The sequence below is a fragment of the Diabrotica virgifera genome, chromosome 3, assembly GCF_917563875.1.
Source record: "Diabrotica virgifera virgifera chromosome 3, PGI_DIABVI_V3a".
In the NCBI taxonomy this organism is placed as follows: Eukaryota; Metazoa; Arthropoda; class Insecta; order Coleoptera; family Chrysomelidae; genus Diabrotica; species Diabrotica virgifera.
The window spans coordinates 42,206,019-42,224,441 of NC_065445.1; the positions used below are offsets into that span (position 1 = coordinate 42,206,019).

Sequence of the window (18,423 nt, forward strand, 5' to 3'; positions counted from 1 at the left end):
TTTAATCAGATGTTCACCGAATGTTCATTGAATGTCCAGGACATTCAAACATTAATAGATCTTTGATATGTAGTACATTCCTGGAATGTTTTGTGTTGTTAGGGAAGGTCAGAAAACAAAAAAAAACGTACGTTTGGATCAGAACCAAATTTCTAAATGTAAACTGTACAGTGTGGTAAATTGAGTATTTAATTAAGCTTCTAATGTGTGATTTTGTAACATTTTTATGATGTCTACAGTTTACTTGGATCCTTAATGGACTATAAATAAGCCTTGTACTTGGAACTTTAGGGAATTAAAGATTACCAATTCACAGAAAATTTTTAAATTTTCCCAAATATTGTTAGAGCAATTGGTGAAATTAAGCAATAAATTTTAAAATAAAGAGAATATTTATTGTTAAATCCAAAATCATAACAAAAATCAAAAACATATTTTCCTAAATTAAGTTTTAAAAACCAGAACTTGAAATGAAAAAATAAATACTTATACAGTATGGAAAAATGTGCCTGATTAAACTTATCTTTTCTGTTATTAGATACATGACGAATCAACAAACTCTTTAGTTTATTTCTGACGTATTTGTCGCTTGGAACCTTATGGACTCAACCTGAAAATATTTCACTTACTTTAAACCATATTTCATTATTGATTACACCTTCATCTAGAAACAATTCAACGTATGTCAAATAATATTCGATGCAGAATTTTTTATTAAATAGAATCCTTTACAAATACTGATTTTGTACAAAATTTTGCTTTGAACCCTATGGTTCCCCCGAGTGACCTATTTAAAAAATTGATAATCTAGTTGTAAAAGATGTAATGTTAATGTTTTTCATATATTTCTTTGCGAACAGTTCCACTTCTGTACGTACATATTTATGTAATTTTACTCTTAAGTTGCTTATTTAGTTAATTCAAAAATTGCAGTGCACTTCTGATGAAGGCAACAATCAGTTAGAGAAATATCAAATGACTAGAGATTAGAATGGTTTGATTGTTTTATGTGTATATACAGGGTGTCCAGAAACTCTACCGACAAACGAACACAGGAGATTCTTCAGACAATTTTAAGATAATTTAACCCAATTCACTTGGTCCGAAAATGCTTCCTAAGGGAGCTAGAGCTCTTTGAACATGGCGTCTTGTAATTAGTTTTTCTTAAATACCTCCAGAACGCTTCTATTTAGAAAACAAAAGTTGGTACGCGTATTTATCTTCAAAATATAAATCTAATCCATCCATTGCAAATTTCTAGTACCGATCATAGGCGTCCGATTTGGGTAGGGCATAACTTTTTTATCTTTAACTTTTATGCATTTCTGATACTGGATTATTAAATTGGGATGTATTTTAGTAGTAAAAGGTACTCTTGTTTTAAATCGGTAGGACACACCGTTTTCTAGAAAAATCGATTTGAAAACTTTACGCTTTTTGAATTAAAAAAAAATTCAAAAAAAAAAACTGTTTAGGAAGACGAAAACTGGTGCATTTATTTATATTCCAGAGATAAATCTATTTCATTAATTGCGAATTTCTAGTACTGGTCATAAGCGTCCGTTTTGGGTAGGTCAACAGTTATTTTATAGCATAACTTTTTTGTCTTGAATTTTTGAGCATTTTTGACATTAGATTATTAAATTATGAGGCATTCGAGTACTTAAAGTTACTCTTACTTTATGTTGGTAAAATACTTCGTTTTTGTTGAAAAGTTCTTTAAATTTTTTTTTCAAATTCCAAAAACGAGAAACTTTCAAATCGATTTTTCTAGAAAACGGTGTGTCCTACCGACTTAAATCAAGAGTACCTTTTAGTACTAGAATATCTCACAATTTAATAATTCGGTGTCAAAAATGAATAAAAGTTAAGGACAAAGAAGTTATGCGATAAAATACCCGTTGCTCTACCCAAAACTCACGCCTATGACCGGTACTAGAAATTTGAAATGGATGAAATCGATTCATCTCTGAAAAGTAAATATGCATACCAATTTTCGTTTTTCTAAATAGAAGCGTTCTGGAGGTATTTAAGAAAAACTAATTTCATGACGCCATTTTCAAAGAGCTCTAGCTCCCTTAAGAAGCATTTTCAGACTAGGTGAGTTTGGTTAAATTGTCTTAAAATTATCTGAGAAATCTCCTGTCTTCGTTTGTCGGTAGAGTTTCTGGACACCCTGTATAATATCTTATTGTCTTACTAATATCTAATTAAAATCTGTTGAATCTCTGTAATACTTTTGCCAGTTGTTTCTGGATAAACAAACTTAATCAAAATTGCTCCTAAGCAACAAGTAAATCCAAAGATCCACATACAACTGTGACTTCCAATAGCTTCGGCTAACAAGGGATATGATGCAGTGTAAATAATGCACAGTAAGTTCACTATAGTCATAATTAAACCTGTGGCAGTAGCTCTACAATCAAGGGTAAATAACTCTCCAATAAGACCAAGAGGAATTGAACCAAGCCCAATGGAATAAAATATGAAAAAGGCTACAACAGATACAAGAGGTACCCACCGATTTTGCAGAACTAATGGCGAACCAATACTTTTTAAATAAAAGAAGACACCTAAGAGTGTTATTGGTATCGCTGTTGCTGCAGATGATATAACCAACAATTTCTTCTTTCCCACTCTTTCTACTATGATAGAAGTAAATCCGAAGCTTGTTACTTTGACTGCTCCTACAATCATCGCTAACGTATTTCCAGATAGATTTGAACCAGATTCGTCAAGAATCGGGGCCATTAATGGCATAAATACCGCGGCCCCACAAAAATATTGTACAGTGATAGGTAAAAATCCTAACATTATTCCTACTCTGGTCCGTTTAGTCCTCAATAAGGATAATGTTCTGACACTTTTACATTGTTTAGACGACGACAAACTTTCTCTCATTTGAATTAAATCTAGCTCTAACTCCTTTTCAGATTTATTACCCCTTAATTTGGTCAGAGCATTTAAGCATTCTTCTCTCCTACCCTTTGAAAGTAAAAATACTGGGCTTTCTGTTGCAAAAGAGTACAATACCATAAAAGGTATCAACGGAGCAGCAGTCAGTAAAGTAAAAGTTCTAAAACTGAATATAGGTCCGATAATATACACATAAAGTTGGCCAAGAGGAATACAAAGTGTCATGATGCAGCTAAATTTAGCTCTATTATGACTTTCGCATATTTCTGTTATGTACACGGGAACTATAGCCAAAATCCCAAAAAAGAAAATGTTTATAAATGTTATAAAAACTATTAGTGAAGTAATATCCTTAGTGAAAGATGTTGCAACTATGCTTAAAAACATTAATAATGCTGCAACTAGTAAGCTCTTTTTTCTTCCAATGCAGTCCGCCAATTTGGGGAAAAAAATAAAACCAGTAAGCGCTATTATTCCTGGTATTCCAAGCAGCATAGAAATTTCTTCCGTTGTTATGGGTCTCCCAAGGGGATTAATATTGGTATCGTTTGATTTCATTTTCATAATAGCAGGAGATGACCAAACGGATGTAGCTACTCCTCCTATCCATGTTAGAACTACTAAAATAGAAAAAAGTTTTCTTTAATCACAAAAAAAGAATAAGTAAATGCAAAAAATGACAATTAAATAGATATTATTAACTCATCTGAAATAAAAATCTAAGTCATATAATAGTAATCTCAGGATTATATTAAATTATAAAATATATTCTACACATGATAAAAATTTAACTAACACAAAAAACAACTCGAACAAACAAAATTATGACAATAGATTACTAATTACATGACCTCTGTTAAGCTGCCCCCCCCCCCCCACTTGCAAAAATTAAAAAAGAATTAGTGCTGATTATTTAGGAGCTATTTATGAGCTTTCTTATTCCGCACATTAAATATTTTGAGCTTATTACACTGAACAGGAATTTAATATTTTAGTGGGGGGCTGGGTCAGCCCCCCACTACGTAAAAATAGGGATATTGAATCGATTTTTGCGGCAGAATTACGAGCTATGTGATACAGTTTCGATTTTTGAGCTCATCCCCTTTACCCCCAAACAATCCTTTAATTGATTTTCGATTACTGAGCTACAACCCCTTCGCAAGAAAACCACCCCGTCTTTCCGGCTTGAGAGAGAGATGTACTTAAAATGAATTAAATTAATTATTTGGCGACTACATATCGTTTAATAATTTATGAGCTCATAAAATACGCGCCATTAGGTCATTAAAATGCAATTTCTTTTGTATAGTGCAGTCACTGAAGGTAAAAATCAACTATTACTTTCAATTTCGGTGAACCTTCATCGATTTTCACGAAATTTGGTGAGTGGTTAGAGGATACCTTCAGAAACAAAGGTGACATGGTGCCACCTTGCGCCTTTACCCTGAGGGTGGATACCACCCCTTCTCGTGGGTGAAAATTATTTTATTGAAAATAACTTCACAAATCGATAGGAGGACAAATTATAAGAAAAATGTGTTATATAAAGTTTTCAAAATAAATCAATACTTTTTGAGTTATTAAAGGTTAAAGATTTTAATTTTTCGTGAAAAAATGCATGCTTTAAAGCAGCGTTTCGTAAATCACTTAAAAAGTGTAAGCTTTTATAAAAAAGATATTATCATTACCAACATTAGAGCTTTGAAAAACCTTATATTATTAAGTCAAAGTGAGTTATAATAGTTAATTAAACGCTTATTAAATGAGCACCGAAAGAAGTTGGTACCATCAAAATTAAGCAAGTGAACATGAAAATAATAGAACCAAATTTTTAGTAAAAAGTGAAAAATAAAACGAACGCCATTTCCACAAAAATTAAAATCTTCAGTAATCTCTATAAGACCTTCTTTACTTTAGCACAAGTAATGACCTTAAACATTTTGACCGATTTAGAATGCATATTTTTTAAAAATATATATGTATATGATTTAAAAAAATCAAACTTTTTTTCAAATTTTCGTAAATTATTTGCTTTTAATAATAACTCCAACAATATAAAAAATGATAGATAACGAAATTTGAGTTTTTTTTATTAGCAAAGATTTTACTTGTCTTTTGATTTCTGTATGAATCAAAATAAACAAGATGGAAACGTTTAAGCCTAAATTTTACTGCGAGAACAATGTAACTGGAGCCCTTTAACCTATTATCCTAAAAAAATACAGTATTTGAAAGATTCAATGTAATACAGTTTTATAGCTCTTGAAATTACCTTTCAAATAGTTGGATGTGCCTGTTATAAAAAATATGAACAGAGTTATTCCAAAAAAAAGAACAATATTATTTTTTTTGGAAAATTTTTTGGAGTATAAATTTTGCTGCCATCAACTTCTTCTGGAGCTCATTTGATAGGTATTTCTAAGTACTTTGACAAGTATTTAGTAAGTATTATAAAATGCATCGCTTTCCCGTTATTTAAGATTGGATCCTTAGATTTGAATACTCGCAGAAAAAATATACATTCAATTATCTATAACTTATTTTAAATTAACATTAAATGGTTTTTCAAGTAAGGAATTTATTATATTTTTTATTAGCTTCAATTATTTTAGTGATGAAAACTTTTGTCTAAAAACTTAGAGATATGAGTTATTTATGAAAAATTGCTTAAAAGCATGCATTTTTTTTTCACAAAAATTAAAATATTTGATCTTTAATAAACCAAAAAGTATTGATTTATTTTAATAACGTTATATAACAAATTTTGCTTAGAATTTGTCCCTCTATCGATCAATTTTTTAATAAAGCAATTTTCACCCCCGAGAAGGGGTGACATCTACCCCAGGCTAAAACTGCAAGTTGGTACCATGTTACTTTCGTTTCTTGAGTTATCCACTCACCAATTTTTGTGAAAATGAATGGAGGTTCACCGAAATCGAAGATCATAGTTGATTTTTGCCTTCAGTGACTGCACTATAGAAATAAAATTGCAATGCAATAATTGAAGCGCGTGTATTTTGCGAGGTCATAAATTATTAAACGATATGTAGTCGCCAAATAATTAATCTAATTTATTTTAAGTGAAATTATCTCTTAATCCGGGAAGATGACGTGGTAATCTTGCGAAAGGGTTGTAGCTCAGTAATCGAAATGCACGTGATTTAAGAGTTTATTCGTAGAATATAAGCTATACGAATTAAACTTTTATTAACTTTTTTGTAAAAACTTACAGTTTTTCAGTGATTTACGAAACACCGTTTTAAAACATGCATTTTTTTTTCACGAATAATTAAAATTTTTGTTCTTTAATAACTCAAAAAGTATTGACTTATTTTATTAACTTTATATAACCAATTTTGCTTATAATTTGTCCTTCTATCTATTTGTGGAGTTATTTTTAATAAGATAATTTGACCCCCAAGAAGGGGCGGTATCCACCCTCAGGGTAATGGCGCAAGGTGTCCTCACCTTTGTTTTTTGAGGTATCCTTTAACCACACCATTTTTCGTGAAAATCGATGAAGGTTCACCGAAATTGAAGGTAATAGTTGATTTTTACCTTCAGTGACTGCACTATACAAAATAAATTGCGGTTTAATGATCTAGATGCGCGTATTTTGGGAGCTCATAAATTATTAAATGATAGTTGTCGCCAAATAATTAATTGAATGCATTTTAGATACAAGTCTCTCTTAAGCAGGGAAGATGGGCTGATTTTCTCGCGAAGGCCTTGTAGCTCAATAATCTAAATCCGCGTGATTTAAGAGTTTATTTTTAGAATATATAAGCTATGCAAATTATATCCGCGATACGATATAAATATTTTAATTTTTCTCAGCATTTTTTTCTTAAGTTAAATTAATTAAAGGGTTGTTTAAGAGTGAAGGGGATGAGCTCAAAAATCGAAACTACATTAATTCAAGAGCTCATAAATAGCTCCTAATTCTGCCGCAAAAATCGATTCAATATCCCTATTTTTAAGTAGTAATAAATAAATTCCTGCTCAGTGTAACGAGCTCAAAATTTTTGATTTGCGGAATATGAAAGCTCATAAATAGCCCTTAAATCAGGGCTATTTGTTTTTTAATTTATGCAAGTGGGGAGGGGCAGCTAAACACGGGTAATTATATGTGAAAACTGAACCTTAGTGAACGATTTCCATTCTATTCTTCTTGAGTACACAGAATCAACTTCCGTTGATTCCTAGACTAATAATAGACGGAATGTGACTGCATATTGTAGAGTCCCTTTTGTTTCCTTTATTCGTCCGTACGCACTTCACCTTTTCCTTTAGTGACCAATTTCAAATTCTCTATATTCAAAATAATGCTTAAGCCATCTTTATGAGAATCCATGGAAACTAATAAATAAAAAAATACAGCTAATATCCTGAATGACCAAATTGAGACAAACAGCTCTTCACTCCTCATTTTATTCAGGCTATAATTATTATCCCCTGTTGCCTGATGTTAAATCTAAGATTTTTTAAAGCCACATTCAATTATTAAACATAAATGTATTAGTATGATATAATTGATCCAGATAATGCCATAACCCAAAGTGAAAATTATCCAAAGTGAAAGTTATCCTCCAACACCAAATTGTTCTATCATCATCATCATTCTCTTTGTCTTATCCCTATGTGGGGTCGGCTTCCCTAATAGCATTTCTCCACACAATTCTATCTTGGGTCATATTAATATTAATCCCCTTTACCGACATGTCCTGCCTTATCGTCTCCCCCCAGGTCTTCTTTGGTCTTCCTCTCCTACTCCTTCCAGGACACCAAATTGTTCTATATGGTCCACATAATGTTCAGAAAAAAGTCACACCATTTTGAGCGTGGGGTTTGGGGAGTAGAGGGGGGAGAACTCGGTAAATTCGTAGTTTTTTTAGGTTTTTCATCAATATTTCTAAAACTATGCGGTTTAGCATGAACAGCCTTCTATACAAAAATGTTCTACATTAAATTTGGAATAAAAAAGGTCCTATGCATAATCCTTCTAAAATAAACGGTTCCAAAGTTACGGAGGTAGTATTGTATAATTGGTCCCAAAAAGGCCTAACCCAGACATCTAAAGTAAAAGTTTTCCTCCAACGCCAAATTGTTCTATATGGTCCACCTATTGTTCAGTAAAAAATTACACCATTTTAAGCGTCCGGTTTGGGGGGAGATGGGGGAGAAGTCGGTAAATTAGTAGTTTTTTTAAGTTTTTCTTCAATATTTCTAAAACTCTGCATTAGCGTAAACAATGATCCTATACAAAAATGTTCTACATAAAATTTAAAACAAAAAAGGTTCTTCACATAATTGTTATAAAATCAACGGTTCCAGAGTTACGGAGGGTGAAAAGTGGAAGTTTTCGATACTTTTTATATTATCTGGGCAATTGATGATGATTTTGGGTGGTGAGGTTGACGTTTCTTCAAGGGCTTATCACTAACATATCATCGGCCACTGAAATAGCAAATTTTATTTACAAAACACAATCCTGTTAAAGAAAATTGCTATAAATTACCCAAAGAATATAAAAAGTATCGAAAACCTCCAATTTTACCCTCCGTAACTCTGGAACCGTTGATTTTATAACAATTATGTATAGGATGTTTTTTGTTTTAAATTTCACGTAGAACGTTTTTTATAGAACATTGTGTACGCTAAAGCATAGTTTTAGAAATATTGACGAAAAACCATTTTTTTCCAAAAACCAAATTTACCATTTTTCCCCTATCTCCCCCCCACAAACCGGACGCTCAAAATGGTGTAACTTTTTACTGAACAATATGTAGACCATATAGAACAATTTGGTGTTAATGGAAAACTTTTACTTTGGATGTCTGAGTTAGGCCTTTTTTTGGACCAATTATTTTATACTACATCCGTAACTTTCGAACCGTTCATTTTAGAAGGATTATGCATAGGACCTTTTTTTATTTCAAATTTAATGTAGAACATTTGTATCGAAGGTTGTTCATGCTAAACCGCATAGTTTTAGAAATATTGTCGAAAAACGGAAAAAAAACTACGAATTTACCGATTTCTCCCCACTCTCCCCCCCAAACCCGACGCTTAAAATGATGTGACTTTTTTCTGAACATTATGTGGACCATATAGAACAATTTGTTGTTGGAGGATAACTTTCATTTTGGATGTCTGGGTTTGGGTCTAGTTATCCAGCGTTTCTCAACGTTTTACCATTTGCGCCCCAATTTTCCATAATTATTTTCACCGCGCCCCCCTCGTTCAATAACAATATATCTATGCAATAATACATAATATACCTTGAGCAGCATGAAACCTAATAAACTAAAAGACATTGGGAAACGCTTCACAGTGAGTACATTAACAAACCCCGAGAATTCTTCGAGTTAAAATTAAAATGGCGTGAAAAGCAAAAATTAGTTTTAATAAAAATTTTGAGTGTGAATGAAATAGCTTTACTTGTCTCTTATAAAGTCTGATATTAAATAGCCAGATCTAAAAAGCCTAACACTATTGGTGAAGATCTTATATTACCAACTGCAATCAAAATTGTAGAAAGTGTGTTTGGAGAAAATTTTGCTAAAGAATTGGAGTTACCTCTATCAAATGATAATGTTGCCCGCCGAATTAGTGATATAGCTGAATATGTACAGGATCAGCTAATCAGGAAGTTGCGTGAAAAGCTGTTTTCGATTCAGCTTGATGAGGCAAAAATAGCAATAAATATGCTCATTTTATTGCCTACGTTCGATTTTGTGATGGCAGATCAGTAGTAGAACTACTTTTCTGCAAACCAATAGAATTGATAGCAAAGTCGCTTGCATTATTTGCTATGTTAAATGATTATATAAATGAAGCAAAAATAGAGACACTGTATGATCAACAAAGAAGCTCTGGCTTGAATATTGTGCTAACTACGATTCTAACAATAGTTAATTATCTACATAAAAATGAGACCTTTGAAAACTAGAATCTTTTCTGTACTTTGCAAAGACATGGATGCGGTACATTCAGCATTATTATTTTATTGTGAGGCAAGCTGGTTATTACGTGGGAAATTTTTACGTGTTTTGAATTAAGACATGAAATCGCCATTTTTCTAGAAGAAGAAAAGAGGCCGCAAGCCAAGATGTTTCACGATGGTTTCTTTTTGATGAATTTTAGTTTCTTGTTTGATATATTCGAGAAACTACAAATTTTGAACTTACAACTTCAAGGGGCCAATACGAATATATTTGATACGAATGATAAAGTTAACGCTTTCTGTAGAAAATTGAAATTGTGGATCAGAAATTTAAAGCAAAAAACCTAGAAATATTTGAAAATGTGGATGAATGTTTTAAAACTTACCAGGTTGAAGCACAACACGTGAAAGTTGTTTTTGTAATCATTGAAAATCATTTAGTAATGCTGACAAAAAATTTTAAAAGATACTTTTTTGCCGACGACCAATTAAAAGTACCTAATAGTTATGAGTGGGTCGGAAATTCGTTTCAGATAACATCCGAAGAGCTCTCTACTGCAGAAGAAGAAACCTTCATAGAATTCACAGCAAATGCCGAAATCAAGAAACAGTTTAATATTAGGTCCCTCTTTGAATTTTGGGCAGGGGTAAATGATGAGTTTTCTGCACTGAAAACTAGAGCGTTCCGTTTACTGTTACCGTTTTCACCATCCTACCTTTGCGAAACAGGATTTTCCGCGATGGCTGCTTTAAAGACCAAATATAGATCGCAGCTAAATATAGAGAAAGAACTGAGAGCGTCTATTTCTAATATTGCACCCTGTTTCGATAAGCTTTGATCTGCAAAAGAGGCCCAAGGAAGTCATTAATTTACATTAAACTTGTTGATTTAGTGTTCAGTGCTCATAACTATGTATAGCTCCTTGTTCATGGGTATTTTATTTTTTAAAATAAGAAAATCTACGGTTTCGTTTTGATTAAAATCTGTCTTCCTCCATCCCCCGATAGCACTATTTCTAGGTCTACCTGTTGTCAAGGAGGCTCTAAGGAAGACAGATTTTTACCATTCCGACCGTAGATTGTCGATATAAATTAAAATAATTTATATCGCAGTATGGATAGAACGCCCTCTAACGGGGAATAAACGAAATGAATTTCGACTCAATTCAAGCTTTCTGCTTAACCCAGGTATAACATACCAAAAGGTATAGTGCTAGGTATAGGTATAGGAATAGTGCTATCGAGGGATGGAGGAAGACAGATTTTAACAAAACGAAACCGTAGATTTTCTTATTTTGTTAATGCCATACTCTGCATAGAGTACAAAGACTCGGTTCATATGGGCTCTCTGAACCGCAAAGTGGAATGTTTTCCTGGCGGTGCCTTTTGGTATGTTATACCTGGGTTAAGCAGAAAGCTTGAATTGAGTCGAAATTCATTTCGTTATTTTATTTTTTGTTTGTCAGAATTTTGTTTTGCTTTGATTTTAGTAAATTAGTCAATGTTTTAAGTGTTTTTTTTTATATTTTCACGCCCCCCCCCCATGGCTAAAAGCGCGCCACCCTAGGGGGGCGCGCCCCACAGGTTGAGAATCACTGAGTTATACCATACTATATGTAAAATTTATCTAATTGTAAATAAAACATTTAAAGGGTTCTCACCCATATATTGCCGGTCCGGAATAACAATGACGTAACTGCAAAAAGCTAAATTTTTTAGGAGAGCAAAAAAACCGATTTTTAAATATTTAAAATAGGTATTAAATGAGGAGTAATCGTCCAGGAGCATCGGTATGGCGTTTATTCTTACAATAATGACTTTTATTTTTATCCTGTTGGTTCTAATTTCATTATCTTAATTTAATCAATTCCCCCCATTTTAACGCTTTTTACAGTTGCGTCATTCTTCATCTAAAATTTTTTAAATATTTAAAATAATGTTTATATAAATAGCAACCGTTCTTAGCAACGGTACGGCGTTTATTCTTACAATGGTAGCTTTTAGTTTCATCCCTATTAGTTCGAGTTTCATTATCTTAATTTAATCTCCACATTTTCAACCCTATCTACAGTTGCATCATCATCATCATTTGGCTCTACAACTCTATGTGAGTCTTGGCCGCGTTTACTATTTCCCTCCATTGTTGTCGGTCCTGAGCAGCTATTTCCCATTGCTGTACCCCCCTTTTGCGTAGATCGCTGGCTACTGCGTCCTTCCATCTCCTTCTTTGGCGACCAACTGACCTTTTTCCATCGGGCCTTTCCCAGAATGTGGCGTTTAGAAGTCTTTCGTCACTTGATCTTAGCACGTGACCCGCCCATCGTATTTTGTTTGATTTAATGTAGCGTACTATGTTTTCATCTCCGTATATTGTCTGGAGTTCATCATTGTGTCTTCTTCTTCATTCTCCTGTTGTCTCTTCTCTGCAAGGCCCATAGATAGTCCGCAGTATCTTTCTTTCAAGTACCAGTAATTTTGTTGTTTCCCGCTGATTCAGAGTCCATGTTTCGCTTCCATACGTTATTGTGGGACGAATTATTGTCTTATATACTCTTATTTTTGCTGTTTTTCAGAGTATTTTTGATTTAAGTCTACAGTTGCGTCATTCTTAATCTGAAAATTTTACTGTACAAAAAAACTATTTTTAAATACTTAGTATGCCGTTAATTCTTACAGTACATAGTAGCTTTTATTTTCATCCCTATTCATCCGAATTTCATTATCTTAATTTAGTCCCCCATTTTCAACCCTATTTACAGTTGCGTAATAATTCATCTGAAACAAGTTCTAAAATGGTGCTTATTTCAATAACGACGCAACTACCCTGTAAACGCTCAGCACATAGTTACAGTTCTGTCGCTTTTGTATCATCTGTATACAGTATTTTAGAAGTTAATCACGCAATAAACAGGAATTGACAAAATTTGCAGTTACGTCATTCTTATTCCGGACACTTTCCGGAAATTTTGATGGCTCAAGCATGTAAAAACCTATAAGTAAATTTACGTGCATATAAATCGGCCCACTTGAAAATTTGGTCATTTTTGATGTCTTGTTAGCAGATTTAAGTGATTTTTTGAACATATTATAGCCTGATTCTTAAAAAATACTTCTGGGTTAATATTGTTGCCAAACAGGTAAATTTTCATTGTATACCGGGTGTACCAATCAAACTGTGTTTTTTCTCAAAGTTCGCATCACCCTGGGGAATATTCTAGCATTTATAAAATACTGAAATTAAAACCCAACTATAGCCTCAGGTTTTCTTAACATTATGTTTTTTTATTCATTCGGTTATGTTGGGATATAAAAAAGTTAGGTACTTTACCAACTATATATGTTCTTCATCAATACACGGTGTTTTTAAATAAGTGCGACAAACTTTAAGGGGTAATTCTGCATGAAACAATAATGACAGTTGGCTTTATAAACGTATGTCCGCAAATGTTTCGTTTTCGAGATACGGGATGTTGAATTTATTCTTACAAACTGACGTTTTATTTATTGCTTTAAAACCAGTCGAGATATGCAAATGAAATTTGGTAAGTTTTAAAAGATAGTTTATGCGGATTTTTTAATATAAAATTAAAAATTTTATATTCACCATTAGCGTGCATACGGCTAGTATGATCGGTCACATTACACGTATGCACGCTAAATATTAAATTCTTAATTGTATATAAAAAAATGTGCAATCACTACGTCTTAAAACCCACCAAATTTCATTGGCATATCTCAACCGGTTTTAAAGCAATAAAATAAATCGTCAGTTTGTAAGAAAAAATTCAACATCCCGTATCTCGGAAACGAAACATTTGCGGACAAACGTTTATAAATCCAACTTTCATTATTTTTTCATGCAGAATTATCCCTTAAAGTTTGTCGCACTTATTTAGAAACACCATGTATTGATGAAGAACATGTGTAGCTGTTAAAGTACCTAACTTTTTTTATCCAACATCAACGAATGAATCAAAAAACAAAATGTTAATAAAACCTGAGGCTATAGTTGGGTTTTAATTTCAGTATTTTATAAATGCTAGAATATTCCACAGGGTGATGCGAACTTTGAGAAAAAACACAGTTTGATTGGTATACCCGGTATACAATGGAAATTTACCTGTTTAGCAACAATATTATTACAGCGGTTTTGTTAAAGAATCAGGCTATAACATATTCAAAAAATCACTTAAATCGGCCAGGAGGTTTAGGAAATATGAAACATAAAAAATGACCAAATTTTTAAGTGGGCCGATTTCTATGCACGTAAATTTATAACCATTTTGTATTTTTTATCCTTAGTTAAAACTTCAGTTTAACGTAAAATTGCTTCCATGAAAATGGTTATACTTATCTCAGGTAACAGCACTGATGATGAACTTTTTATTTCAAAAACGTTCTGTGATATAGCCTTTTAACCTTCCGATGACCAACCTTTTTTTGTTACACGGATGACCAAGGGGGGGAAAATGACCCCAGGTCAAAAATGTCAAAAATAACAATTAACAAAAAAATGAAGTTTTTTTTTTAATTTTTTTTATGGCATGGATTTTATGTCATTGAGCCAGTCACAACATGAGTATCAGTGTCATGTGTAGTATGTATGTTGAGTGTCTTGTTACTTTTCAAAGTCGACGTCATAAGCGTAAAACTACTTGGAATTTCACATAAGAGACGGTATTTTACTAAACATCAACTTCAGAATATATTTTTTATTCGTAAAATATAGGGAATTTTTTTTATTTCAAAATATGAGGATATCTAGAATGATATTAAAGTCAAATAAAAAAATAATGAGTTAAAAATTTAAAATACTTTTGAATTAATTAAAGAAAAACATACGCTGGGGTCACAATTTCCCCCGCTTGGTCATCCGAAGGTTAAGTGACTTTTAAATAAAATATACATTTTACAAAGGATTTTAACTAATTTTTTTTATTACTAAAGAAGTAAAAACCTTCCTTTGTAGATAGATATAATTTATTTAAAAAATTTTTTCTAAAAAAGATTCAAGTTGGACTTAAAGTGGGCATATCACTGGTACGATACAAACAAACGTTTTCGGACTAATCAGTTCATCATCAGGTTAAAGTCTAAAATAAGTAAACCACTGTATAAGAATGACAAAGTTAAATTTTGACTGTTAAAAAGTTAGGAAAATTAAAACATGTGATTACTTATTCCAGATCCAAAGTAGTTGAAACTAGCTACTGTGGTAGGTCGAATGACCTTACCAGTATAAAAAATAAGTAATTTCGGATACATCGAGAATGACAATAAGTCGACGTTACAAGATTTAAGTGTAATTAACCCAAAATGGAGTCTTTCCTTTTTATAAATTTTTTTTTAGCCTTATTTATTAAACTTACTTGTAATGATAGTAAAATACACATATAATGTATCAGACTTCCTCTCATGTATATAATTTATTTCTTGGAAGCCATTTCTACTAACTGGTGCATATTTAATTTCTTCAGAGGTACGTGTATTCATATTGACGTCAATATGCCCCAATTATTTTGACATTAATATTTACCCATTTTGTCAGTATTATTGTTCTTTACCGTTTATTTGTTATGCAAAATGTGTAATTAATAACTATATAGTTTAATATCAACCTTTTACGTGAAATTAGTCCGGTGAAAATATACAATTCTCGTTAAAAATATATTGGAGATTAGTGTGAAACAATATTTTATGATGATTTTTGTTTGTAATCTTGTAATCAATATCGTTCATAATAAAACCGTATTTAACACATAGTAATTAAAAGATTAAATAAATTATAAATTTTAGGCTAAATCATATTTTAAAAAGTTTTTCTAAGTTTTTTGTCAGATAGTCTAGCTAGGTATGTAGCAACGAGTACAGCCGCACCAGTAGAAAATCAAACAGTGCATTTAGATTTAAAAACTTACCTACTTAAAAATAAAATTGCTCGATGATAGGAAATATTAATGGAATAAAAGCAACAAACAGTAAATTGATAATAAATAAAATCTTCCTTCCTTCTGTGGAACCTCTGTCCTTCAAAGCCACAAATTTAAGTCCCTCATATTACGTCTCAGATTAGGACACATATCTGCAACAAACATTGTCATGAATACTTGCTGAAAATTGAAGAGGAACCAGTATGTTTTGTTTGTAAACGTAAGGTGACAGTAATCACATTTTGCTCGACTGTCTAAGATACTCAGTTGAAAGACACTGAAATAACTTCTAGGAGAATCTAAAGACACGGCTGCCTTAGTAGAAGCCTTAAAATCAAGTTTTTCAATAAAATTTAATACAATACATCAATAATTAAAATCTAACTATACAGTGATGAGCGCACTAATAACCGGCAAAATAACGCAAAAGATGGAAAACATATTAAGTTGTGAGATAAAAAGAGATGCACCTAGTGGAGGTGTTAAATTTAGCGATAGTAACTTATAGATTGACATTATATTGATTGTTTCCCACCTTTAGACGTATCGAACGAATTTTAGAAATGCCACTGTCACAGTGACAGTTTTAGTTGACATACTCCTCTGATACGTCTAAAGGTGGGAAAGAATCAATATAATGTCAATTTATATGTTAATATCGCTAAATTTAACAACTCTACTAGTTTTATTTCTTTTTAACTCACAATTTAATATGTTTTCCATCTTTTGCGCTATTTTGCCGGTTATTAGCACGCTCATCACTGTATACCTTCTCTGTAATTGATATTTTTTGTATATATTTACGTATGTTGTATTTTTAATCACTTTTTGAAATTATATTTCTTTAGGCACGAGGGTGAAATTTTACATTCCCTGGCGCATGCGCACACCGACAGTATGGTATTAGTCTCTACATCTTGTAATTTATGTAGCGCAAATAAGGTGTGCGTGAAAAGAACATATTATTAGTGTTTTTAGTAAATACATTTATTATAATTTTTATGTCCGTGGATTTGCCTTCCTCCTTATAAGTATTATGGAAAATGTTTATTTTCAATTAATGTACCTGTCACCGTGATTGTAATTATGTCAGAAAAATGATCGACTGAATACAAAAGCGGTGGTAGCTGATCGGTAGGGTGTTCGCATAGGGATCGAGAGGTCCACTGTTCGAATCCTGAAAAAGTCATATCTTTTTTTTTAATTTTTGGTATTCTTTTTGTTCTCTCTAAAATTAGTTATGTTTAAATTAGTTATATTTAAATACAATACAAAAAAAACTGTTTAAAGTAGATAGGTATATTGATTTCGTTGAAATCATAATATGAAGTTAGATTATATTATTATAATAGAAGTATAACTTCTTACGTGCGTACAAAGTACACACACATTCTTTTTTGTATTTTGTCATGCTAATATCCCTTATTGTTTGAAGCAAAATGAATTAAAAAAATACCTGATGATATTAATTTGTTTGTGCTTCGTATGCCCATTGGTGGCACACTTCTGTTATGTGCTTGATGCATTGGACGGATGCAGATCCACGATGAGGATGACAGCTTATTCCTCCTCGGCAACATATATACGCACATCGAATATGTTGAGTTCTGATGCTGTTGTACCGAGTCTTACGTTGTAGGCCAAATTCAGAATGGTCTATTTCTAATGCAATGTATAATTCCATAATATAATTCCATTTGGTTGAGATTCTGACCATTCACGGATTTATTTGGTGATGATGTTCAACCTGATTGCTGCAATTTCTGCCTTTCTGAGGTTTCTATGGAAGATTTTCTGAAGCACAGTCGACATATCCTTTGGTCAGTTGGTTGAGTCGGCGAAGGTATAGTGGTGCAAAGTCTTGTCTCCCAGTGCTGGTAGCCAAATGGTTGGGGTAAATTTGATTATTTCAGCGATCATTCTCATGATGTTATTTAGCTGGACATCAATCTTTTTAACGTGAGCTCTCTTGGTCTATATAGACCAGGGCGCATCTGTAAAAATATTAATACATTTGGATGTTGAGAGGTGACTCATATTTTTGCAGAAATTGCTTGAAAACAACTCACATAATAATATTTGAGTTATCCTCCCACTTAAAAAGGTCCGGAACAGAAAATGTCAAAAAATGAATGTTCGATTTATTTCTTCGTTTTTGATTATAACTTGAAAAGTATTCATTTTTTAGAAAAGTTGTACTGACAGAAAAATTGCGCAATTAAATTTCCTATAATATAGTATTAGTTAAAATTTTTTAAAATTGTCGCTCTTGTTGTAAAATAGCAATAATTGCGAAAAACCCTTAAAAAACAAGAACTCGCATCTTACGTTCTTCAACAATTTATGCTACACCTAGGACCTTCATAGTTCACTCATAAAAACTATATAATATAATAAGGCAAAATTGTAAATTTTATTAAGATCTGTTTAACAGATTTTGCAATCCAGCTTTCGCAAAAAAAATTCATTTTTTGAAAATGTTGCACGACTGAAAATAAATCAGACGGCAAGTTGAATTTTTTTGCATATAGGGTAGGGTAGGGCAAATTAAAATGGGTTAACTACCACGACATCAGGAATTTTTTTAAATAAACATTAATTTTTGGTGCTACGCGCAGGACAGCGGATACG

At 32.2% G+C, this 18,423-nt stretch overlaps 1 protein-coding gene across 1 annotated transcript; it reads right to left on the reverse strand.

Moving 5' to 3' along the window:
- Positions 1 to 398: 398 nt before the first annotated feature.
- Positions 399 to 15,366, reverse strand: LOC126882819 (facilitated trehalose transporter Tret1-like). The gene is made up of 2 exons (XM_050647909.1): positions 15,232 to 15,366; positions 399 to 3,536 (listed from the first exon to the last, which is right to left on the reverse strand). Exons 1-2 carry the CDS (start codon positions 15,353 to 15,355, stop codon positions 2,200 to 2,202), a joined length of 1,461 nt encoding a protein of 486 aa, XP_050503866.1. The 5' UTR covers positions 15,356 to 15,366; the 3' UTR covers positions 399 to 2,199.
- Positions 15,367 to 18,423: the final 3,057 nt, after the last annotated feature.

Bases quoted from the DNA above. Each gene is read 5' to 3' on its own strand.
- LOC126882819 (XM_050647909.1), bottom strand. From the start codon at position 15,355: ATGAATACACGTACCTCTGAAGAAATTAAATATGCACCAGTTAGTAGA. The intron at 3,537-15,231 runs GTAAGTTTAATA...TTTCTATTTTAG, and splicing joins GTATTTTACTATCATTACAA to TAGTTCTAACATGGATAGGA.